The sequence below is a fragment of the Barbatula barbatula genome, assembly GCF_947034865.1.
Source record: "Barbatula barbatula genome assembly, chromosome: 3".
NCBI classification, from domain to species: Eukaryota; Metazoa; Chordata; class Actinopteri; order Cypriniformes; family Nemacheilidae; genus Barbatula; species Barbatula barbatula.
Genome location: NC_136764.1, coordinates 792,122 through 818,336, shown reverse-complemented (window position 1 = coordinate 818,336; position 26,215 = coordinate 792,122). Strand labels below are relative to the sequence as shown.

At 41.7% G+C, this 26,215-nt stretch overlaps 1 protein-coding gene and 1 long non-coding RNA gene across 18 annotated transcripts; one reads left to right on the top strand and one right to left on the bottom strand.

The window, feature by feature from the left end:
• Positions 1 to 1,265: 1,265 nt before the first annotated feature.
• Positions 1,266 to 24,773, bottom strand: tcf3a (transcription factor 3a). 17 transcript variants are annotated; one of them, XM_079452563.1, is made up of 21 exons: positions 24,220 to 24,740; positions 20,240 to 20,351; positions 19,761 to 19,824; positions 13,828 to 13,898; positions 12,679 to 12,745; positions 12,073 to 12,107; positions 11,898 to 11,985; positions 11,109 to 11,167; positions 10,144 to 10,219; positions 9,876 to 9,970; positions 9,432 to 9,576; positions 9,258 to 9,319; positions 9,021 to 9,099; positions 8,810 to 8,916; positions 8,553 to 8,735; positions 8,370 to 8,475; positions 8,143 to 8,275; positions 7,998 to 8,057; positions 7,577 to 7,821; positions 4,541 to 4,660; positions 1,266 to 3,297 (listed from the first exon to the last, which is right to left on the bottom strand). In XM_079452563.1, exons 2-20 carry the CDS (start codon positions 20,291 to 20,293, stop codon positions 4,548 to 4,550), a joined length of 1,842 nt encoding a protein of 613 aa, XP_079308689.1. In that variant the 5' UTR covers positions 20,294 to 20,351; positions 24,220 to 24,740; the 3' UTR covers positions 1,266 to 3,297; positions 4,541 to 4,547. The 17 variants fall into 17 exon arrangements, with proteins under 17 accessions (XP_079308689.1, XP_079308677.1, XP_079308693.1 ...); XM_079452551.1 differs by having other exon boundaries at positions 10,144 to 10,222; positions 24,220 to 24,737; XM_079452567.1 differs by having other exon boundaries at positions 8,840 to 8,916; positions 24,220 to 24,544.
• On the top strand, positions 10,929 to 12,995 carry LOC306891928. The gene is made up of 3 exons (XR_013786422.1): positions 10,929 to 11,221; positions 11,604 to 11,721; positions 11,811 to 12,995. It is a non-coding gene; the product is annotated as an uncharacterized lncRNA (long non-coding RNA).
• Positions 24,774 to 26,215: the final 1,442 nt, after the last annotated feature.

Here is a 26,215-nt window from a genome sequence, read left to right as displayed (position 1 = left end):
TATGATTTGACTAAGACCGCCCACATGTAAACGCAAGTAATGTAGGCGTGTCAGAACAATTAAAGAGGAACCTGATGTTCAAATATGGTCAGAGGCGTTACATTTCCATCACACGCTTGCAGTATTCGACCAATCACTACGCTCTGGTTAACTGGCCAATCACAACGCGCATCGCTTTAGAGAGCGATGAACTTTTTCAAAAATCTGTGCGTTTCAGAGGCGGAGCAAATAGCACGGTGTGTGCAAAATACAGCGTTTTTAACCTTAATTCGCATATAAACATTAAAAGAGAAATGCGTTTTAGCCGTGTCATATGAACCCTTTAAAATCTGAACAGATTTCTTTTAAACTAGACATCATACACTTGCAGACTTTAAAAAGTTCAGATAGAAAAACACTGACTGATCAAATCTGCACTTTCTGCAGCAAGTCTAGACTGAAAGTCTTGTAGTGTATCTCAGCCTTTAGATTTACATCCATTCAAAATCATAAACATCTTACAGACATCTTCAAGATTTTATTTCCAACGTAAAATGTTCAGATGTAGAAAGGAAAAGGGCACAATTAACTGCTGACGCGCCTGTTGCCCAGAAGGGGGCAGATTACATCAAAACATTGCGTTTTGATTACATTTAGATGCATTAGTTTTAGCTTTACATTTTATGACTGGAACCGGTCCAATGATTATTCTAATAATGCTGTGCATTGTACATTGCGTGTGTCTGACAGGGGCCTGTAAAAGTTTAGACGTGTATGTCACGCAGTAAACGTCAAGTATATGACATATCGCTTATTGCTCCCTGAACTCTTAGAAGATGCTTTGGATAAAAGCGTCTGCTAAATGACTAAATGTAAATGACTTGATTGATTTTATTGTTATTGTAGTTTGGTTTAATTCATCAGTGATCATAAATCTGATGCTTTATTGTGTGGCCACTAGAGGACCTCAGCCAATGGTCAAGGGACCAAAAGATGACTTTGATTTAAGGAACATTGCGACTAAAACGTTTACATTTTAGGTGGAGTATCCCTTTCAGTTGTGTTAAAGACAAAAGATATTTTGAGGAATGTAGGAAAACAAACAGTTCTGGGGCACTTTGGACTAATGTTACATTTATCTTATATTATACAGTCTTTTCCAGACCAACCAGAAGACAATGTGCATGTTTAGGTCAAATCTGAGTTTTTGTAACATTAGCCGCGGCGATCGATATGACCGTCTTGGAAAAGACAGTGAACATCAAATACATTCACACAACCAGATCAATGTTTACAAAGAAAGTACTTTATTTTGCTCAGAGGAGCAAGAATTCACTTAACATACATCTGGAATTCTGATGTCCCTCTTCATGTGAATTTATAAAATATTCTCAAGTGAAGCGACAAGACTTTTTGAATAAAAACCCGACTGACTCCAGGATAAAACTAAACAGAAGAGATGCAGGCACGAGTACATAATCACTCCCCGTCAGGAGAATGTCGAAGGCCACTCTCGCTCCTTTAAGAGTTAATAAACCAGAACAATTCATATAATCATCTTTTACTTGTAAAAGACAATGTTAGTACAAATAAAGAAAAACAAAATGATCTCTAGAGATAAACTCAGTACTGTGCTTCCTTTCGTTTTGGAACAAAAAACATGACGTCTACCAATGAAACCTCTGTTGGCGCTTTTTTAATCTGGGCACAAACACAGTGATCGTTCACCTTATAAACAATAAGGAATATCTTTGTGTGAGATCGCTAAATTGGCATCTCCATTTTCTTGTACATCGGGAAAAAAAGACCGACCGTCATTCCATGCTCTCCCGTTATAAAAAGAGATCAGAATTACAACAGAAATATGAAACATCATTTGTTCCTGGCATACTTCAGCACTAGATTTATCTAACATTATAATCAACACAGATAATAACAAAAACAAATAAGTAAACACACAAACATTTAACAGAACTTTATAAAAAAGTAAAAAAAAAACGTTTTACAACCCAAGGGTCATCTTGTAAAAATTTCACAATCTAGATTTCTCTACGTCGTGTAGAAACATTGACAAGAAGTGGCAGCAAATTCAGTTTCGGACAAATTGTTAAAGTTGATAAAATGCAAGAACACCCCTGGCATTTTAGCAACGATCAGATAATAAATCTGTTCTCTACGGACAATGCGAGCGGTCAGATTCAGTTTGTGATGCGTGCGAGCAGATATCTGCTCAAGAGATATCAAAGCTCGGTTGGGCTTCTGATCATTTCATACATCTACTCAGAAACAGAGGAAAGTGATAATACGTTGCTGAAATGCTCAAACGTTCAGTCATGAAGTGGTTTTCCGCAGGTGATGCATGTGCTTCGGTTTGTAAAGAGAGAAAAGTAATAGCTAGTAAAGAAAAGAATCGGGCGTTAAGCATCATGCAGCGCTTTACAATAAGCTACTAAAGAAAAAAATCACGTGGGGAAAGAAAAACATTTCACTCCAAAATCAAAAGAAAACGTCAATAATATGTTGTACTTTTTAGGACTATTGGCAGTGTGGCATTTGTATGACAATTTAAGCTCATTTTCCTCCTCCTCCATCTCAATGATTGTAATGCTGTACTGTATTGAAGTTACAGTGTTTTTTACAACCGATTTAATTTCACATCAATATGAATAAAAAGACTCCCATATGGCAGATGTGATAACTCGACATACAAATTGTTCTGCTGTTCAATTCGTGAGGACGGAGAGAAAAACGTGGCTCTCATAAACAGGCTTTTCCACGTGAAATATAAGCCTTGTGTGATCCTGACAGATTTCATTTATTCAATCGGTGGCAAAATGCGAACTGACCATTCGTTCAATTTCTACGTCTTCAACACAAAGCGGTACAAAAGAATGTCGACTCGAATACGTGGTTTACAAAAAATGAATTGTGTTCCCTCAGCGGAGCTTGACCTTGTGTTTAATACAAAAGGCTCGTGGGTAGATGCATATGTGCTATATAACAGCACACTGTAAATGTTAGTCAACAGCAGGGCTTTCCAGACCCTTCAAACGCTGTTTCTAATGTGTGTGATATCCATTAATGGTCCATGACGTCGATTGCATGTGTGTGTGTGTGTGTTGAGCACATACAAACTTGAGCTGCTCGTGTGGCTCTACGGTAAGTATGTACTGAGTGTGTGTGTGTGTGTGTGTTTAAGAGTCTCTCAACACATCTGTTTATAATATATAAATCAAGAATGTGTGTGTATGTGTGTAGATACTGGATCTATAACAGGAAGATTAAGGCCACGTCAACGGAGAGCTTGTCATCCATCATCTGTGGAGGAGAAAAAAGACATTAAAACCCATGTAATGCATTTCACCCTCATTTCTGTCTCAAATCATCAGAAGTCCGGCGGTGAAAAGTAAAACGGTGCTCTAAATTCATCCTTTAACTTCTTTTGTTCATACAAGAAACGACTCGGAATGACCGATTTCAATGACACAGACTTCAGGGCTATTAAAAGGATCCTTGGGTATAGAGCGATGTTTGGCTAAATATATGAACGATGGCATCAACTGTAAACTTGTCAAATAGAAAAAACTGTGTAATGGTCACATTATTCATAAACTTTGAAAAAATGGAGGACGACATTATAGGACGAATATAGTGATAAACACAATAATAAGATGCTTGCGGATTGGTTATGTATTCTGCATTAGAGCACACGTCAATAACAGCCCGTCAGCTAATGACCGAGGACAATAACATTAGACTACTGATGATGATAAACAACATCAAGGAGTCAAAATCTGGATAAATGCATTGTATAACGGCCAAAACATCATGTATATAAAAACTTCTAAATGATTTTGGTTATTTATAAGCATGTTTATGACAAACAATATTAAAATGTATGAAATACACCAAATAAGTCTTTATATATATATATATTTAAATAATGATAAAATAAGAAAATAAATCCTACAGAACCTTATATTTACTGAAGAACTGATTAGTGTCTATGTTTAGTTTGGATCAACAAGTTAGCGTCATCGAACAACATGGCGGCCTCCTTTGGTTAAAATGAGTATTACAGTTTTTATCGGTTGCATTGAGTCATACATCTCTCTATAGACCGGGTTCAAACTTTATCGAAATCAAATCAAGGCCAGGCCTAAATATTCAAAAAATAAACATTCAATAAAATTACGGAATAATTTAAACCACAAAAAATGAAAAATAAAACTAAAATAATTCTGCAAGACTACGATTTATGATATTCACATAAAAACAAAGAGTTTACTTCCAAAATGAGATGGTTATAGTGCTCAAATGCATTTCTTTATTATTTTATATACTTTCGTGAGTTGAACTCATTATCTTTGAAAGATCGCTGAATGTTCCTGTTATTTGTATTCATCAGGTCGTTCTTTGCCCTTTTTCCTGGACTATCATTTCTAAATAAAGCACTTTGAATTACATCCGTGTCTGACATCTGCTCTTTAAATAAAAAGAGAATGATGAACCCAATGTATGAAAATCCCAGTTAAGAGTTTGGTAAAGAGAAATGACTGACCTATACGTTACATATGGCTGTGTCCATCTCCACCCAAACCAGACAACATCTGAGGATCTCCTGTGACTTTCTCTTCTTCTCTCCTCTTCAGACACGCGGCCTTTGGGTTCAGATTACGCTCTGAACACAAGAAACATTCACAACAGACGTGAAATGGTGCCCAGCGAGTGACTCACTACAGAGACCAGCACGAAAACACTGAAGCGTGAAGACAGAGCAGTGTTCCTCAAACAAGATCCGTATCCAGAGGGATCCATTTAAGATCATTCATTCATCCTCGTGTCACGTCAAACCTGCATGACGTCCGTTACTTTCAGAACACAAAATAAGATATTAAACAGACCAAACCACATTGATCCCCAGTGACATTTCTCGAAATATCTTCTTTTGTGTTCCGCCGAAGAACGACTCGCATACAGATCTACAAACACGCGAGGATGAATCGTGTCTGATTTAACCGTCCCCTTAAAATACAAGCACCGAGGATGTTGGTCCAGGAACACTCGAGTTATTCACATCAAACAGGGTGAAAGGAAGATGAAGGGAAGCAGAGGTCGGTGCCGCAGACGCCACAGCACGCAGTAAAGCGAGAGAACACTGAACGATGCAGAAGCGTGTGTTTGCTGATTCTTGGCAGAACGCTGGCGGTGTTTGTGTGTCGAGGGGCGGGATGCTCCTACCTCGCACCTGTCTCTCCAGACCCAGGATGACCTGCACGGCCTGCTGGAGGATGATGAGTTTGGTTTGAGCTTTGTCGCACTTCAGGTGCAGCTGACACATGCGGCCGAGCTCCCTGAACGCTTCGTTAATGTCCCGCACGCGTACTCTCTCCCGGGCGTTATTGGCATGCCGGCGTTCCCGCTCACGCTGCTCCTTCTCCTCCACCGTGAGGCACTCCTCCGACACGCTGCTGCCGGGACGACCAGGCGCTAGTTAATACCTTCATCTAGTTTGTTCTACCATTACATGATGTGATATGTATTCGTGAACTCAAGTGGATCCGTTTTACGTGGCGTCCACAAATTTTCACGAGTTATGGCGAGCAATCGCTAGCCAATAAACGAGCCCGAAGAATAAGACAAAAAAACGTGAAGGAATAACCGGAGAGATGATTGGCTGTGCCGATGGAGGATCCAGCAGAGAGCAGACTCAACACCAGGCCCCGATGAACCGCGTTTACATTTCTAACCGCTTGGTTATCTCAAAGATGGATCAGTGGATTTGGGGAGACCTGTGGGAGCTGCCACACAGCGAGAGAGAGCGAGATATAAGACGAGAGGACAGCGAGATGAGATCAGAGAGACGCGCCATCTGCCAAGAACCGCACAGACACACACACTGCCAACGAGACGGCCGGACAGAAGACAGGATGAGGTGAATGCCACCGTCTCATCGTAAACGCATCCCGGTGGCGAGATGCATTTATACGGCATGAGACGGAGATCGCCGCGGCCATCTGCGGAGAAAACAGCTGAGGAACAGGTGGAGAGATGGTGAAAGAAAAACAACCTGGCATACGAGGGTTAAACATGGCGGGACATGCGAGCGGAGATCAGATTATTATCAGACACAAAGCAAGTCGACTGTTAGCCGGGTTAAAGCCTGTGGAGAGAGAGAGGCGTGATGACGGAGAGTTACACACATGCGCTCACGCTACTGATGAGGATGAAGCGATACAAAACACAAAGATAGAAACGGCGCAAGCGTCGCTAGAAGATGAAAACAGGATACAGTGAGAGGTTTATACGGGTTAAAGCAGGTTTACCTGAAGTACAGACACGACTATAAGCAAATCTCACTATGGATCTACATGTAAGAGCTTATTTAAAAGATAGGGGCAAGAGATTTGACTTTATAAATTAATAGGGATGCACCGATACGCATCGGCTGATATTGAATGGGAGATGCTCAGCCACTGCTGTATCGTCATGGAAAATAATTATTTGTACATTAAGACTTCACTATAGAGCAGCAAAAGCGACTGGATTGTGTTCTCACGTGCCGTTTGAGATCCGGATTCAGACGAATAATGAATCGAGATCTCCTTCACGTCTTCAAACTCTTAATCGGGCATACACACAAAATGATGCCAAAATAACCAAGTATCCTTGTAAAAAGTCATCAATTGTGTCTTACAGGAACAAAACACGTGTGTAACATTATATTAGATCCGTGCATCTCTTAAAGGGACAGCAGCATAATAAACGTCTCGGTTTTGTTCATCAAACACAAAGAACGAAGAACACTCACTGCTCTTCACTGATGAAATGATAACTTTAGGAAGGTTAAATCAATAGTATATTAAATGCAGTGAAGACTAGAAAGTCTTTACATGATTTAATTTCTGTATATGATAATGCTATTATTAATAAGACTGAAATAAGATCAAGTTGTCTTAAAATATTGGACATTTTGAGAAAAAAACAAACTGTGATTCTTTTAATTCTTTTAAATGACCCATTTGAATCTTCACATATTATAATCCATTTTCAACCTGCTCCTTAGATCCATAATGTTGGTTAAAAACAGACCAACAAAATGCTAACGGTGCATCCCTATAAGTGAATAATCGTTTTGATTTGTGTTTTTCGTGCCAGTTGTCATAACACTAGTGTTGGCTAGTTTAACATCACAGCTAGCTTCAACCCGTGTCTGTTCACAAGCAGGTGAGATGAATGTTAAGCAGAAACACACAAGAAATGGCCGACAGAAACATGCAGAACCAGCGAACCATGACAGTCCCACAATCACCCTAAACAGGCACCCGTGTGGAGCGTGGGGAGGTCGGAGGACTCCATCTCTCTTGCTTACAAAAGCATGATGCACAACCATAAAAGAAACGTTTCAGGTTCAATACAACAAAGATGCCCAAAGCGTGTTTGACGCTAGAGTAACGTGCTTCATCTGTAGATCATCTATGAGGTATATTGAACCCGGAACGTCCCGTGTGCACCGCGCCGCCTCCTCTCCCCCCGAACCACAGCCAGATCTCCCCGCTGTCCGCTCACTGATCTGAGGTCAGCCCCACACACTGACCTCTCACTTGCTGCTCCAGGTTGAGAATAACGTTAACGGCCTGATGTAGGATGAGAAGTTTGGTCTGCGGTTTCTCATTGCTCAGGTGCAGCTGACACATGCGGCCCAACTCTTTGAAGGCCTCGTTGATGTCGCGCACGCGCAAACGCTCGCGGGCGTTATTGGCCACGCGGCGCTCTTTCTCCCGCTCCGCCTTCACCTCCACCGGCAAATCCTCATCGTCCTCATCGTCCTCGTCGTCTTGACTTGACGGGACAGAGGAACACAGGGGGTTACAGCAAAACAACCAATGCATGATTGGAACACGTGCATGATGGGGTGTGAATTTGCAAGCCGATCTGTGCGTTTCTCCGAGTAAATACAATTTATCATCAAGGTGTTTTTAACAAACGCATCTGTCGACAGCAGATATGTAACATACTTTTCACAAGGCACAAAATGCTTCTTCAGGTTTTCAATCACTGCCACGAACGATGACTGTCTGTTAAAAACAACTCCACATTTAGTTTCACAGCAAGGACATTAGCAAAAAGAAACATTGTAAGACGTTGACATTTGGCAGGTACCTTGATCTCGTGCGACTCTTTCCATCTTTCTCTGATTTATCACCGATAGACACGTTCTCGTCATCTTCATTGTCTTCGTTCTTTATATCCGAGCTGGAGGCGTGAGAGGAACGAGAGAGACCGCCCGAAAGACCTGAAGCAGCACACAGAAACCATTCGCTCACAATGTATTTAATGATAAAATACTGAAGCTCAGTCGTTCAGACGACAGAAAGAGCGGCACTGACCGGTGAAGCCGTCGGATTGGGATGAGGGCGGACCCTGGTGATTTCCGTGAAGTCCCTGCAGAAGAACGCTGGACGGAGGTAAACCGTCGTCGCTGTGACTTGCCATCTGGAAGAGAGTCGAGCATCATCGACACTGAAATCAAAACACAACAACACACGCTTGTCAGCTGGGTTAAAACTCACCAGGCCCTGCAGTCGATTGACGAGCCCGAAAGCTTGACTAATGGAGCCCAGAGCCGCCGCCGCACCCGGATGACCGGAGACAGAAGCGCTCAAACTCTGCAGATCCGCAACCAGGCCCTGTGCGCCGACCGCGTGATTCCTCAGCACATGCAGCGCTTCACCCAGACGGTCATCCATCTTAGTCTACACAGGAGAAAACTGTGAAATGGTGCAGTGATGATGACACACATGCTCTTATTGTTTTATAAGGGACGCACAGCGACAGCCTGATGTGGTGATGGACGTACTGATGCCTGCAGTCCCGGCTCAAAACCAGGTGATACAGCAGCTTGAGATGAACCTTTGGGCCACTGAGATGCTGAAGCTGCGGACACAAACACACGAGACGTCAACGATGCCGGAAAGCATGCTGACGCTCTCACACAACAGATGGCACCACAGAGCCGTTCACAGAGCGAGCAGACTCACCGGCGACATTTGAAGGAGAACCAACAGGAGGGGATGGAGTGGAAGGGAAGCTGCCTCCGTTATTGTCCGAGGAATATATCTAAATGTACATTAAGTAAGAGACGTCAGAAGGATACAATGAAAAGAAACGCATAATAAAACCGCCATCTCTAAAAGAAAAATGTCAGGTATTGATAAAATCACATCCAATGGTGCATCACTAAAATTATAATTGACATCAGTCGTGAAACGTCTCACCGAGGCCAGTGCTTTTCCGATCTCAGCGCCCGAGCTCACCGCGGTTCCAGCCCTGTTCGCTGCTATGATAAAGAGAGAGAGACTCACTTATATTTCGCTGAAATCAAACGGCAGCCGGTCACGGCAGCAAAGCTGACCGCCACTCTGTGGTCGAGTCAGGGTGGAAAGTCTTACCCATGATGCTCTCTGTTCCGTTTATAGGCGGCGTGTGGTTGGGAACTCCGTATCCAGCAGAAGCGGTGTGGAAGCTTGTGGGCAAGTTGACGTCGCTCGCATGTAGAGGGTAGTTCTGAGGGGACAGGGGCAGCGGCTGGCGCTTCTGCACACACACATTTCATCATTCAACCTCACTACAAGCTTCGCTTACTTATCCACATCTGCTAAAGCGCTCCAACAGTCCTGACTCAACCTCACAGAAGTGCTTTTCCACATGAAAATATCACAGCGATGTCATCTGGGGCTATTTTCTGACAAATATAATCGGGCAAAACCGCTGGTCCTTCAAAAGGTCGTGACATTAAAACTGGTACACCGTGAAGAGGAAGCTTAGCTGTTCGAAATGCATGATTCCAATGTTTTGATAACTCATTTAGATCTGAAGAAATGTGATTCTCTCACCTGTGTGTTCATGAACGGGGCCGGCTGAGCGATGTGAGGAGAGTTATTCATAACAGGTGAATATCCAGACTGTCCCCAGTGTTCTGGAATCCCATCTGTTAACACGAGAACCGTGAGAACTCATAAAACAACACCACCATGACGTTCAACAAGATGAAACAAAGCTCTCTTAATCATCTGCGGCCTGCATTAAGCAATCTTAGAGACTCAGGCATGTTCTCTGGAACAGCATAGTTGTGTGTGAGCGGTTTAATCAGCACATACACACCCTGCATGTAAAAGGGGTAGATGTTTCCGGGTTTGGATCCGGGGTTGTAGTCGTCACTCGTGGCACCCTGATACACCTGCTGGGCAAAACAAATAAAGACCCTCAGAAAAACCACAACCAACCAAAACCACAGGTCTGAAACATGACAAACTCGAACGCCTTCGATGTCACAAAAGGCGATTCATGAGTTAAGATGGTGGAGAGACAGAAAATAAACACGCAGAGATTCATTCCCAATTACAAAGCCATCTGCCCGTTCCTGGAGATCAGCCAACACCACAGACAGCTGGAGGCGCGCGCAGACAGCCAGAGGAAAATTGAAGCAAAAAGAGAAATAGACGAAGACGGAGAGAGAAAGAGATGAAGACGTCCACAACGACAGGAAGGCGGCGGCTGTTTTAGATGTTCAGAAAAATGTGCGCATCGTGCAAAAGGCACCGTCTCGATGTAAGGGGGTCACCGCCAATGACATTCGGCTACCTCCTTCAAGGCGGCTCTGTTTTGTCACCCGTTCATTAGGTTAAATTCATACATTCTGATGTGATGAATAATCTGTAGCCTGCGGCACAAATACTGCCACACGTCACGTATGTGAAACGCAATGTAATTATATGGGATGGCAGTATATATATGGCACAGCCAGCAGCTTACATTTCACTCTGGATTACAGAAAGCGGTTCACACACAGGAAGACGACAAGGCAAGCTGACCAGACACTGTTGCCCACGGCAACGGCCCAAGACCTCTGAGGTATAAGAGGATGAGCACTTGGTCCGTACAGAGATGTGCAGGTTAAGCCAACAGTGCGTGTGTGTGCGTGTGTGTGTGTGTGTGGGGGGAGGGGTGTTTTGAATGCAGACGTATGCATGAATGCACGACTGCATAAACAGCAAATGCGACCATAGAAGGAGAATATCTGCACATATCTGTCGGGTCAGAGTGATAATCCAGGCTCAGACACTCACCGATGACACCGATGACGGCAGGCCAGGAGGAACCTTGCGGATCTTTTTAGGTGGTGCATCTGAAACGAGAAACATCATTTAGACATTAGCGCAGACATCAAAGCCCTTCAACGGTAAGCATGATTGATAAGAGACGACAAACACAAACGTGATCTAGGTATAGATGTCCTGATACAGAGTCACAAGAATCACGATTCGATTACATTGTCAATTTCGATTCAATTAAGATGTTTAATACAAACACCACAGATGCTTTTGAAAAATTAACTGTGATTAGTTTATTAAAGGACCACGAAATTAAATTCTCCATTTTAAACGCACGAGAACTTGATTCTAAGTCAGATCTGTCACGTGACTCAGGTAACTTCACATTTAAAATATAACAAATGAATACCGAGGTGACCACATCATGCATCAGAAAGGCCGGTATTCACAGGAGACCATTCTTAACTAAAACGGGAAAAAGTTTTATGTGTTTTGGCTGTTCATCAACAGAAAACTGCATTTTGGGAGACGTGTAAACATACTCTGAACATCATACACCAAACAGACAAAGGACATAATGTGTACCCTGGTCATAAAACACAATACGCTTCACGTGCTTCACGTTCAGGTGAGATCTTCAGTCTTTCAATTATTTTCTTCACAATTTACAAAGTGGATGAACGTGTGAGTGTCTAATACTATCAAATCTGTTGGCAGGTTGTGCAGCATCGTCTTTGGCATGGACCGACTCGAAACAAGGCAACACGCATCACTTCGACAGACATCAACCTCAGCTCGCCTCACCTATGCTGGAGTCCGGCAACCTCCTGCGGTTGTTATGAGAGCTGTACACATCTGAACCAGACACCATTTCACCTGACAGGAGCTGTGCCTAAAAGAACCCATGACAGGACGGAGATTAGACACCAGACAAGAGGATAAAACCCAGAAATAGTCACAGCGTGAGTGTAAACAATACCTGCGTGCCAAACGCGTAACCTCGCTCAGATTTACCTGCAACACACATCAGACACGTCAATGACTTGCATTTGAAAAAGCATAAACCAACCAAAGATGTGCAAAATGAGGCTGGGATGTGAATAAATGTCATGGAGGTGTGCTGGGTGGTTTTTAGGTTAAAGACCGGACACAAACAACTTGTCTCATAATAAATGCCTGTGTGGTAACTAAGCCCCCGTTCTGTTTTTGTTTCTGAACGTTTCTGAAACCTGTGGGAGGGGCCGGGCAACATGGATTAACCCCCTCTTCCGTGACAGAAATCCCTGTGTGACCTAAACCTGCTCAGGACAGAGGGATATTTCATGGGTTTTGTGCCCCGTGAAACTTCAGAGGCTGATAATGGGGTCAGATTAGGGCCGGACAAAAACAAACCACTACACAACAAACACGCATTTTTGAACAACAGTTGATATTCGCAAGATCTTTAAAAATATTGACACAAGAGTACAAATTTCATATCAAACATATATATATAAATGTGATATGGGTCATGGGTTTAAAAAAGAAATCCTGCACATTTTAATCTCACAAGCGCTGAAGAGTAAAGCGTGCCGTGTTAACTTACCGTCAAGGCCCATGTTGTACAATGGTGAAGACGTCAGGCCATCGTCAGGATAATGATCTCCATACGCCTAACGCACACAAACACAAGAAAAGTTACACACATGAACACGTGCAAAACACACTGTGAGGTCAGAAGAAACTCATGTTTTCCATAATAAAGGTGATAAAAGTAGGTACAGTATGTGGATAAAGTATTTATGAATGTGTAAATTATAAGACAAAAGCATATTGTTTGAATAAAACTGTTGTCTGAATGCGGTCTGTTTTGAGATCTGTTAAGACATTTGGCAATAAATATTTTTTTCTGGGTTGCTCTGGAAGAACGTCTACCATTTGTTTATTAAAAAATATATATATATACCAGAAAGGTTTGAAGGTTAAAGAACCGTTAACTAGTGCACATCTTCTTACATAAATAATGATCGGTTATCGGACAAAATATACATAATCGGTGTATCCCTACTTCAATAGAATAATTGACAGTCTCTGACAACAGAACGCAGCGTTTATTTCAGATAAGTTTCATAAATGTACATCGCGTAGAGAAAACTTGCAATAATACCACGTCTCCCAATTTTCATTATTCCCTTTTTAATTATGATGTATGGAAAGCGGCTTTGCGACAATGAAAATTGGGAAAAGCGCCAAATAAATCAAATAAAATTGTGACAGGTGAGAGATCAAGTGAAGATCAGTTCATCTCACACAAACACACATCGATACACTTCACGCCCGTTTCTTATAAAAACAAACGACACTATTAAGTCTACGTCCTTTTGGAATTAAGGTAGGAGAGCCTAATCTTAACGCAGAATCTGCTCAAAGGACTTCATGGATATGACATCACAACCAGAAACTCAATAACACAAAGCGCTAATTTACACGGTGTGTGAAGATTAGCCAATCGGAAGCTACAAACACTTCTGACGTAGAAGACATTACACACATTTCTATTTGTAAATATGGTAAATAAAAAAGCTTGAGCAGGAATGATGGATGGGGTGTCCACAGTCACACGATCAGATGTAAATCACAGGAACAATATCAGCGCATTAAGAGGATCATTTATGCTCATTTCTGCATTTCATTCAGGGCATGTTTGTGTTGTGTACCGATGCGTTGATGCATGGGCGAGTGCGCGTGATCTTACTCGTATGTTGTAGGAGGGGCTGTTGGATTCTCCCGAGCCCCAGGAGCCTGGGCCGTTTCTTTCATCCAATCCTGAAAGAGTAAAAAGATTCAAACGCGTGAACGTCACACGACATCTACTCCGATAACGGTCTACACATTCAATAAACCTTGGCGGCACGAGCAAACAGAGTGAGGATGCTCCTGTGATGACCTCAGAATACGAGGTGTGCGTCGCGTAACCGAATTATGCTAAAATAATCATAAATGTACAGGTCAGATTATTCACAAATTCTCCACCAGGCCCCTGACGGGGGGCTCGAGACGACCCGTCAAACAAACCTCAGAGCTTTCAAATCCACCGATGTGCAGTAAACATCGTTGAAAAAGCACTTCAGTGTGGCACTAAATCTCTAAATCTAGCGACACGTGAAGCTTGATGTGCTGGAGATGCACAGAAGGGAAATATTTTAAAGATTGATGGTGCAGAAACTTCCTGAAACCTTCCCCCCTTCCCCGTCCTCGCCTTAACGCTCGCACACATCTCTGGAGAGATGCGGCTTAATTGTGCACTGATTTGCATAATTGTGCATATTAATGAGGCCTCCGCTTATGAATATTCATATTTTTTGTTTTGTTGTCTAATTAAAGTTGGGGGATGGGGGGGTGAGATGACAGCGACGGCGATTGAGCGGAACAGAAGTACAGCGGACGAGTGAATTATGACTCTGGAGCCATTGCCGTGACAACCGCGGTCTACGGGCGGGGGTCACGGGCCTGTGTCAGCAAATTCAATAAAGCGACACGGGACAACGCAGCAGACGCTGTGGAACAACACACACCACTGACGGAGCAGAACCTGCAAAACAGGAAAGAATTATTCAAGCACTCGCGGAGACTCGAGCTTACCGAGACGCTTATTATTCTAAACGTTCAACAATAGCAGGACTTCCTGGAAACGACGAACAATCCGACAGCTCACATCTATTTAAAGATTCGGTTCCAAACCTGGTAAACCGTCGACAAATAGAGCATTTGAATATCACTGATGCTCCGGTCCCCAAACGGACAAGAGGTCTGGATTTAATTTGCGCTATACGACTAAACGGTCTTCTTAATAATCACGTCTAGATCAAAGCTATTGGCGCTTTTCCACTGCATGGTACCGTCAGGTTCAGTACAGCTCACTCCGGCTCAGCTGGCTTTCCACTTTAGTTTAGTACTGCTTCATAGTGGGTGGGATTATAAACGTCTCGTCATAGTTGCGCCACCACTACTCCCATAGCATCATCGTAAACGACACAAACAAACGCACAACACGGGACTAATGGAGCATATGGATGGCAAATGGGAGCAAAACAAAATACCAGAGAGTTTGGGAAATCTTACAGCAAAGAGCAGACAACGATCGTTTGGTTTGGTTGACGGCACGCGAGTGTAAGCTAATGTAGCATTTAGCGTTGTGTTAGGGGTCTCAATCTCGATTTTACAGTCACAAAGCATATAACGAAATGCCAATATTATGCATTAAAATACGTGTTCATGTGTTGCAAATCCAATGACGCAGGTAATGATTAACTCTGCCCAATCAGTGATCTGGGTGTAATCGCATCGGTACCGTACGCTTGGAACCTCAACCGAGGTGCTGCGAAAAAAAGTTAAACCCGCAAAAGTGAGCTGTACCGTACCGTGCAAGACTATGCAGTGGAAACGCGCCATGTGTGTACTTCGCTAGTACGATCTCTTATGAAAACATGGTTTTCATTGTAGTTAGACCACATTAACCACACCTAAACCATTATCTCACAAAAGTAGCCAAAGTTGAACGATGCATTTAAAAAGAATATTAAAGGCCAATTTGTCAACGAAAAAACATGGTTCCTATACTTCACGAGCCAAATACATGAGCACGTGTATAAAACTCAAATGAGCAGCCTTTTAAACGCATTTACTAAACCATTTCATTAACATTTTGGTTTTATGGAGAGATGTCAATGGTCAACCCACAATATTTTAATATCCCCAATTTTAGCCAAAACCAAAGAGAGAATCTCACGTTTCCATCACTGAAAGAAGCAATCCCAGAATGCACTGCTTCAAAACAATGGACTAGTTAAGAAAGGATTTCATTTATTGTATGAAATCCTTCATTAGTTTTAATAGAGTATTTTTTTATCAATGTAATGTAATTAGATGAACTTGTGAAAAATGTGAGTATGAAAAGAACGGAACCAGGTGGAGAAATAAAAAGCAAAGTTGTTTCAGAAAAGTTGACGTTTTTTTAATGAAAGCCTTCCGAGAGTGTTTTGGTCGTTTGGCATCACGTCGACTTCAAGAGTGTTTCGGGTATAAGGGAAGTGAGACGGGTATTTACAGAGATCTGTGACGGGTGGGAGGCAGAGAGAGAGAGAAACGAAAGACGCCTAATACTGTGAAATACCACGAAGAAACAACGGGAGGGTGATGATATGTCAACACGGTTAGAAAAAAAATCAAAAATAGATGAGATCCATATTCATAAGCACACTGAATATTCACTCCAATTAACAAACTGATTAGAAGACGGAAAAGTGAAGAAATGCATTCTGGTTCTTCTGCAGACGGCCATAAGAATCTCGTCACATTAAAAGCGAGTGGCTGAAGTTTGGAGACATTCCCCTCTGCACCTGAATAAACAAAACTTTGCTCGCCGGGCCCAATAAAAGCGTCTGCTGCGTGTTTGAGCGTCTACAGCTGATCAACATGTGCAGACTTCATATACACCACTTCATAAGCATGTTTTAGCATTAACATTTCTTACACTTCACTGTTCATCTACAGGAAACACTGGAACAACCTTGAGCAACAACTTCTCATGTGTGCTGGACACGTTTTGGCTCAAGTCATGAACATGAAACGGGCAGAGTTTGCATCTGGGTTAAGCATTAAAGACTTAAGCCTTTCAATCCAGAGGTTTTCGTATGCCTTACAAGTCAGATCACACACTTGTTAAACCTCGTTCTTAAAGGAACCACAATATCAAACAAGCCCTAAGTAAAGGTAAGTAGATTCAACACAGGAATGCTCTTAAATAAATCACATTTAGAAAGAATTATCAGATGAAAAGGTAGTTTGAACACTTGTTCTGAACCGTTGCTATCCTGTAAAACAACATGCGGTTCTCTGGTAATTTCAGATTTATAAACGCATCTATTGAAACGGACTAACTCGAAGCGATCAGAGCTTATCAGTATTTTAAACATTCAATCACGTATACTATCAAAACCTCACACTGAGGAAGACGATCCGTGAGAACCAAAATGACACTTTTCTTTCTCAATGATTCGTTATGAATCATTTGTGTCTTGATTCTTTTCTTCTGTCCTGCGTTTCGCAGTACCTGCCCGTACAGACGCGTTAATTACACGGCACAATAGAGGCGGTACACGCAGTCGTTCAGCCCGGGGGGCACTGAGAGAGAGTCGTGAGCTCATGGAGTGAGTCAGGACACATACATTCACACCAGAGAGCCGAGCTGTAATTATGTGAAGCCAAACGCTGGAACTGAACAAGTCACACTTGAGTCATGGACTACAAGGGTCCTAGACGCATAAACACAACATCACGTTTCTACACAGGACATTCTCTGAAGCAAACGCAATGACTACTACTCTCTGGGAGTGACTCGTAACCTTCGGTTCATCTCAATTAGGCTCGTAGATCTTAAAATGCATGACATTGGTTTTCAGCTCGGGCTGGGGAACGCAGCGAACATTTATACATCCTATACAGAACTAAGCGGTGTCCGAATTCGCTCCCTATATCCTATATAGTGCACTATATCAGGTGTCCGCCATTTTGAAGTGTTGGCCAAATTCTGAGTGAACAACTCATTCCCTACATTCATTCACTCCTTTTTACCCACAATGCACTCTTATTTGGTGTACACTCATTTACTCACGATTTCCCATGAGACGGCACAAATCAACCACTTGGTTAGAATCACCTGGAGGAAAGTGATCGTTTATACACTTGTGTTTGTTTTTGTTGAAAGTTATTATTTCGCTACCTTTTTAAAATAAACAGATTAAATGAACGTTATCAACAGTAGTGTTTTATTGTAACAATATTAAACTTATTTAACGTTATAAACAAACGTTATAGTAAATGAACGTGACACAGTTTGATCTCTTTATAATACTATTACAATAAACGTGACAATTATTGTGGAAATCAACTTCTTTTCATTACAATAAAGTCATGCAGGTGTATATAAGCGGTATGACGAATGCCCGCGACAGTACTGTCAGACGCAGGATATATTACGCCAGTGTCCGAATAGTTCACATTTTTTCACATCCACATATAGTGGATAGGCTTGTTGAAATAGTCTGTGTCACCATTTTGAATTTTTGTAGTAATAAAGACCAAACTACAGTTACGTGTCTGAATTCAACACACACAGAACAAGTGTCGCAGCAAAGATCAGCAGCAGGAGTCAGATTTTATTCATCATGTTAGGAGAGTGAAGTGCTGACTGACAAGACAATGGCGGAGGCTTTTTCTGTCAAAGAACATGTACTGTCATCAAGGGCCGGTTAAGTTTTCATTGTATTTTTGTTCTCGTTTAAAAAACCAGGTAAAACAAATGTGTTTTGTATTCTTTTCTTATTTGTTTTCTGCATTAACAAAAAAACACTTGTTTAGTTAATACAGACAACTTACTTAATGTAAAGGTTTTATATTGTCACTTCTTATTTATTTTTTGCTTGACATAGGTTGACTTAACACATCTAACGTTAAGGCTTTTTATATTCGTTTCTTATTTTGTGCATGGTGTGTGCAGTGGTTCTCTTTTGTCAGGTCTGTGTTTAATTCGCAAATGAAATTGTACTTTTTGTGCGTTTTTATCAAGAAAGATATTGAACCCGATTGCCGGTAATTTAAAACAAAGTAAAATGCGTTACAGACACGTCTTCAACCGGCCCACAGCAAACCCCCTACCCCATGTGGTCACCGGAACTATCGTTGTTTTAACACATCTATTAACCAGTGGGAAAATGTCATCCACGCCACATCCCTAATAGTGAACAGTTTACCATTTACTATATAGGGAATAGTGAAGGACTGAATGAAGACGCAGCTATAGTGATGTTATAAAATACTTGTGTTATATATATTTGATAATGGTTTCTTTGTCATTAAGAATTAAATTCAACTTGTTTCAACATGCGATATTCCCCAGTCCATCTTAGGACACGTAATTGTCTGAACATTTGTCTTTCCCATTCATGCAAAACCGTCTATATTTGTGGCCAGAGTTCTGCCGTTATAAATATCTTATTCTCACTTTCAGGTACTCAGAAAATGAAACCCTTGTGGTCAGTAACACTAAAAAGATGACAAACTATCACGCAAATATCCTCCTTAATGTTCAGAGCTGAAGACAGAATCCTCATCCCTCACATTCACCGTATCTAGAGCTTCTCTACATAAACCAGACATTCCATTTACATCCAAAGTCGGATGTCTTTTTGCTACACAAAATACTAAATAACTAGTAAGCAGCGCAAGACAAACGCTTACACACAATCTGAGATGTCTTGCCATTGAGGAAAGCAGGTGATGTGCTCAGTCGATGGGGGAGAGAGAAGGAGAAGGAGAGAGAGAGAGAGAGAGAGAGCATTTGGGTATATTGTTGTTCTAGCAAGAGGGGGTGGCTGTTTGTTTTGATGTTTGTTGACATTGTTTGCAGGGGTGAGAGGAGAACTATCATTTCCCATCATCCCCCCATGATGGAAAGGCGACAGCTGAGAACATGAAACAGCTAAAACAATCTCACTAACTATTTTACAAGACGGCTGATTCTCTGGAAATTCTCGTTCCATTGTTCTAAAAATCATTCATCACGTCATACAAGTTGAAGTCATTTTAAAAGTAAGGGTTTTAAAAGCATGGTGATGTAAAAGAACCTACCAAACTGAGAGTTGGGTAACGGCGGGCCTCTGGTCTTCCCATTTGACACCGGATGAGGGAACATCTACAAGAATCAGAGAGATGATCACTTCTGCAGCATTTTCACTTCAAGCGTACAAACGCTGTGACCTCTTTTTCAAAACGTGAGGTTAAATTTATGTACATATAAGGTCATATGGAAATGTAGGTATTGCACGTGGTTGCCATTGGGCACATGTTTAATGACCTTATTGCAGTACATGAAATGTTCGTCATTTCGAAGAAAATAGTTTCACCTCTCCATTTATAAGAACATAAAATGCTATGTATAACAAGTAATTCCCTTAGTCTGTTAAAAAACTAAAACTGCATGTTGTTTTCCTGGATGCTGAGTTTATGCATGAATCATAAATATTTGAGATCTTAATGCTGCATGAACAACAGCGCTGTCACTCACACGTCATTCACTACATGACACAAACACACACAACTGCACTTACAACACTAAAGTCCAGCAGGTCGTTCAGTTCCATGTCGGTTCCCACTGTCGTCATTCTGTGCGTCTCTTAAACAAAATCCTTTGTCTGAGTTCTCTCAGGCTTTATAATAATCCTGTAGGGAAAGAGAAGTTTCCTGTGAGATCTTTTATGAACTAAAAACACACAAAAAATCATAAATGGACAAACATTTTGGCTGTGACATATCTGTGCCATTTTGCTCTCGTACACATAATTCGGTCTATATAAACAATAGGGTTGGGTAGCAAAAGCCTGTGCCAATATGGCACCACTACCTATATATCCGGTGTGCAACTGGACCAATTCAAAACACAGATTTCAGTGCATCTAAAATGCTGCCTGAGCCGTCGATTGAGACATTTGCCCTCATTCACATGAACGAAAGTCGTAAAGCTTATAATACAAATCCAACATATCTTATATAACGGATTGATCATAGTGAAACACAGTTTTAATGCGCACGCTCTCCCTCCATCTCGGCGAGTTCATCACACGGTGCAATCTTTAACTTCAACCGGTGCACCAGGCAAGTTTAAAAGTGAAACTAACATTAATTCAAGATGCACATGATGCGTGTATAGGCATATCATCATACTTATTCATTACACATACTGTCTGTTTTTAAAATAATGCACGTATAATGTAGCCTGTTGATATATACAACGCAACTTCTGCCCATATTTACTAATATAACTATGGTGAGCATTAAGTTGTAGTTGGAGGGTAAACAGTAAACACAACAACATCTTTCAAGCAAAGTTGTGATCCATGCTCATTTCACGTTCACTTAAAACTAATGAGAATGTTGCGTTTTTTTATTATTATTTAAAAGATATTTTAATGGAACTTATTGTTCTTTAATGTCCTGCACCGGTGTTTCGTGGCTCTTTTTTTTTAAGTATGGATTTAGGCACCGGTACTGTTTTAAAATAAAGCAATAAGCCCACGAAGCAATGAGTTACAGTGCACTTTATAACAGCTAAGGGCGTTGTGGCACGAAGTGAACCTCAATTCCTAAAAAGCTGTTATCCACTGCCTGTGGGACTTATTGCTATAAAATGGTTATTCCATGTGTAGCAAGATTTCATGAAAAAAAGTAAATAAAATTAAGGCCATGCAATGTGGACAGCTGTTATAAATATAAAAAATATTTTATTTGCTTAAAACTCAGCTCAGCCAATGAGAATCACGGGCCAGAACTGACCGTATAACAAGTAATGATGCCCAACCCCAATTAACAATATAGCACAACACCTTACACCATATCGCCGATTCCATTGAAAGAACTTTGCCACATTACAGATCTGGGTTTTCCCAGCATACACCACATCGGAGTCTCTGGCCATGGTTAATCGGGGTGGAAGACCACCAATGACAACAGACCTCCACACCTACAACTACACACACTGAATACGGGAACTAGATGTTTACTGGAATTAACATTCATATCATGAAGCAACAAACACTGATCCAAATTCAAACCATCCCGTTATTAAACAACCATGATCATTACTGCAACAATGAACTGGCAAACTTGATGAAAGATCTTTGACTTTGTTCGTTTAAATTTGGCTTTTTGTTTATTATTCATTAACAGATTTTAGTCCTAAAGTATATCAGGAACAGAAAAAAAGATTGTTGCACACAGCAAAACAGATCAAGTACTTCAAATCAACTTGTGATGGGACGATTATTTAGAGAATGATGTGTTTACGTCTACATCAGCAAATCATCAGAGCAAACGTACACATGTCAGTTTCCACACAGACATGAACTCCTCACATATCCAGAACAAAAGCAGCGCGAGACATCTCCATCATCATCATCATCATCAGTGTCGCTCTACAACACCTTCACTGGAATCAGCGTCTCCATTCATCAACAGGTACATGAATATTCTGGAATACATTCTAGAACGACAATCTGCAACTTGCCAGATTTCCAGAATAACGCACAGCATTTTAAATATTATTATAATGCTTTGGACTTCTTTTGTGATATACATTGTTTTTGTAAATACATTGCTGTTGGTTTGAGCTCTGTCATAACATCAGAGCGGATTTTTACTGTATGGGTATTGTGGCCTAAAGAAATAATTACAATATCAATATTACCATTGTATATACATTATAAAATGATGTTCTCGGTAGTCAAATTCAACTTTCGTTTTCTTTATTTTGTGTTCTCTCTCGTTCCGTCAATAATACAAACGCAAGGGTCGAGAGAGAGTTTGTAACCATCACGAGCAAGTGTCAAGCACATTCTGAAACTGAATTATATTAAATATTATCTAGGGATGCACACAATATTCTCTGTCATATCGGTATAGTCAACTTTAGGCAGATATATTAAAGGCAATAAATCATTTCCTTACTGCTATTAGCTTAACATTGTTGATGTAGGTACAGTAAGATTATAGGAACCTGTTAGACACTTTTCTGGGTTGCTCTGGAAGAACATCTATCATTAGCTTGTTGAATAAAAAATAAACCAGAAAAGTTGGAATGTTAAATCATCTTTAACTAGTGTAAACTCGTGACTTTCAGGGGGGGAAAGAGAAGTAATGGTTACCTTGTTTTCCGCAGTGAATGTTTTCATATAAAAGCAGCTGCCCGCTTTTTTCTTTCAGTCTTAGGAAATGTTATATTAATATCTAGATGCCGTATATCGGCTTCCAATGTTAAAGAATCACAGATTATCAGCCAAAACGTATTAACATCCCTGGCATTAACATACGAGAAGCATTAACACGATATCAATAACATCACAATTATTGTCAAATCTAATATATCGTGACACCACGGTGCTTTTAAAAGCGTGTTCATACGATACCACAGAAATAACATTCTGCGATAAATCCATCGCTTCCTCGGATATGACACCAAGCTAACATCATTGAAATATTGATATCGTCCACCCCGGAGTACAGTATAGATACCGTGGTGCAACACAGCAACCCTATGCTACCACGATCCCACCGCCTTATCGGAGCTTTAACACGTATGTGCGAGTTTACACGTCTACAAGATCAATACATCACAAAACGAGACCGATCAACAACGTAAAAAACTTCAACACGCGTTCACGGAAAGCGATCAGGACCCCCCCACGACCCCCCTGCCCTCCTCCCCACACACCGATCGATCCTCGCGCAGGAAATCTCTTATCTTCCCCCAATATCCCAAACAAACACATCTGAACAGATAGACCAGGCTTACTTTACACTTTCAATCGAGCTTATGGTGAGGAAAAGCGTGAGTTTACAAACAGCGCGCACACACACACACACACACAGGGCCCTCAACTCCACAACACAAAGGAACACACGGGCCGCGACACAAAAGTTTCCAAACTACACGAGCGCACGAAAAAACAACAAATAAACGAGAAATAACAGCGAATAAACAGCACGTGGACGCGTCCGTGTCGATTCCACAGACGACGATCTCATTATTGACAAAAGTTATTTCTAAAGTTTAACAAACACACCATTACACCGGACGAGCCGTAAAGCAAACAAAACACATCCGAGCACGACACACGGCATCGCGTCGCGAACCTAAATCACCTGAAAATAACAAAGCGCTCAAGTCAAGTGCGAAGTTTCATACGCGCTTCACAACATCAAAACTTCAAAGTACTCGAATAACCGCAAATGTAACAACCGAAGAGTCGCCGGACGTCATCTGAAGTGTTGAACGTCCACTGGAAGTGAAGAAATATCAACAAAAAGAGCTTTAAAGTGAGTTTTAAACTTGACATTGTTGCCAGTTTTGAACAAAGAAGCCGTTTCCCTGGACTCAACCCCACACACACACACACACACACACACAGGAGCCTATAGACAAAACACTCCACACACACAACGCAACAAAAGTTTATTCATTACAGCTCACACGGTCGTTTCAAAACATACGAACAATTACAGCGTGAATAACCGAATAAACGTGGTCAATATTTACCGTATGTCGCTTCAGGCGCGCGGCATCCAACGGGACAGAGCCGCGCTTCGGTCCGTGAGGAAAAACAGAAAAGTTGGGGGACAAAATTTCCCCCCTCCGCGTCACGGGTCCCGCAAAACCACGGTGCAAAAACGCGCCCTGTTTCCCGGGAATCTCGAGCGGTTCGCGTCACAAGACCCGTCCTAACGTCAATCTGCGCGACGCTCGCTCCGTACGAACTTATATTCTAATTGTTCTGCGCGCTACGAGCGTAACATCTCATCTTCCGAGTAGACATTTTAGCACCGTCCACATTGTCAGCCCAACGGCGTATCCCTCCGCGCTGAGGGGAGACGTTACGGCGGTGTCCGATTTCAAACGCCCAAAAAACTAGGACCGCTCCGTTCGCGGTGTCGCGCCGAGATCGGCCGTAAACGCGGCGCGATTCGCACGTCAAATACGGAAATCGACCGTGTCGCCGATTTCAACGCGACGCGGAAAGGTTTCTCGCGTAACTGTTCAGTACTAGACCGACGCGCGGAATGACACGACGCACTGGCGGAGAGAGATGGACTGAGAAAAAGTGCAAGATGGAGCGCTAAAGCCAGCGCGTCGGCCAATGGGGTCGCGGGAGGGTTTGATTGACGTGGAAGGGGACCAATTAAACCGCTCGTTGGCTTTTAAGCCAAACCCCTCTTCCCTGTACCCCGGGTATAGAAGAATGGCAACAGGAAGCCGATGGAATACTGTGTGTATTATTTGTTTCACGTTCCGCGTACACGGCGAATTTAGTAATATAACCATAAAGCACGATCATATTTCGATGCAAAATGTATTCGTGTTAAAGTTTAATATTCTAAAATGTTAACATTAAGGCACATTAAAATGAAAAGGAGCTGTTTTGCACGTGTCACGTCATGTTATGGGACAGCCTGCCGTGCTAATTCAGTGGTTTTCTTTAAGGTCCTTCTCTGTGTCATGTAAACACAAGGGTAATGACTATTTGAATGAATCAGCACCATCATCACACTATGGCAATATATTGCTATTTTCAGACGAATGACAAGGCAGCATCACTTGAGATTACGCTATACGGCTTATAAAAAGAGATGAACGCTAAAGCGATAAACATCTTGATTTAGTTCACATTGGATTTGTTAAAACAAGCATGTTGGTGCAAAGCCTGTGTTCACACTTCACCTTAGATTTGGGGACCCGGCACCTCGGATAATCTGGGACTGAATGGGCCGTAATCAGAAGCGGGGCAAATGGTTTCTAGTCTGAAGTGTGAAAAGGACCTTCGGAGGCACTAAACCGGAGGAAGCAGCGACATTTGGTGTTTGTTGGGAAAACAGAAGCTCTTTGACCCCCCTGTGCATCTCAGTGCATTTACCTGGTGGTTTTTGTTCTATTTTTTTAGGTCACTGTGGGTTGATAAAGGTCCAGATCCCACACCGGGGGACGAGCTCGACATAAGCAAACATAAACTCAAAATATCTGTCCTCGGGTGTCGATTGTAAAACGAGACGTATAGAAAAACAGAGTTAACATAAACATGAAATCAAAACCTTCTTTGCCTTCACCACATGTTTTATTTTTCATCCCAATATAATAACGCACACATCTACAAATCCTGTTACGTGTTTGTTTATTGCATATTTGCAACAAGCCACAAATAATCCATTTAACACATTTTACAGTTGAAATCCATTCTGCTAATTTGCAGGGATTGGTCTTCAGAGAAGTGTGCCGTTTTGACGAGGGCTTACAAATCAGTAAAGATCGGGGTGTGTAATAAATTACCTTTACCAAGTGATTTAACATTTCGTCCCCATTTTCAAGTCAAACACATGGGAGAGACATGAATTAAGCTTGTCTGATTCTCAATGGCTTAGACAGCGAGGTTTAAGGCAGGAATTCTGGGAAGGCCAGACGAGACCAGCAGCATCGTGTCAGTAAAGCACTAATCCTCTGGACGAGATGAGGAAAAAAGGCCATGTCAATCAATTTAACCCCA

What these genes read in the sequence shown, in the direction of transcription:
- tcf3a (XM_079452551.1), bottom strand. Translation starts at nt 20,293, where the DNA reads ATGACGACAGTGGGAACCGACATGGAACTGAACGACCTGCTGGACTTT. An exon ending in AAGAGTCGCACGAGATCAAG is followed by an intron (nt 8,058 to 8,142) that starts GTACCTGCCAAA and finishes TGTTTTTAACAG; the next exon opens with ACAGTCATCGTTCGTGGCAG. An exon ending in CCTGGAGCAGCAAGTGAGAG is followed by an intron (nt 4,661 to 7,576) that starts GTCAGTGTGTGG and finishes TCTTGTGTTCAG; the next exon opens with AGCGTAATCTGAACCCAAAG.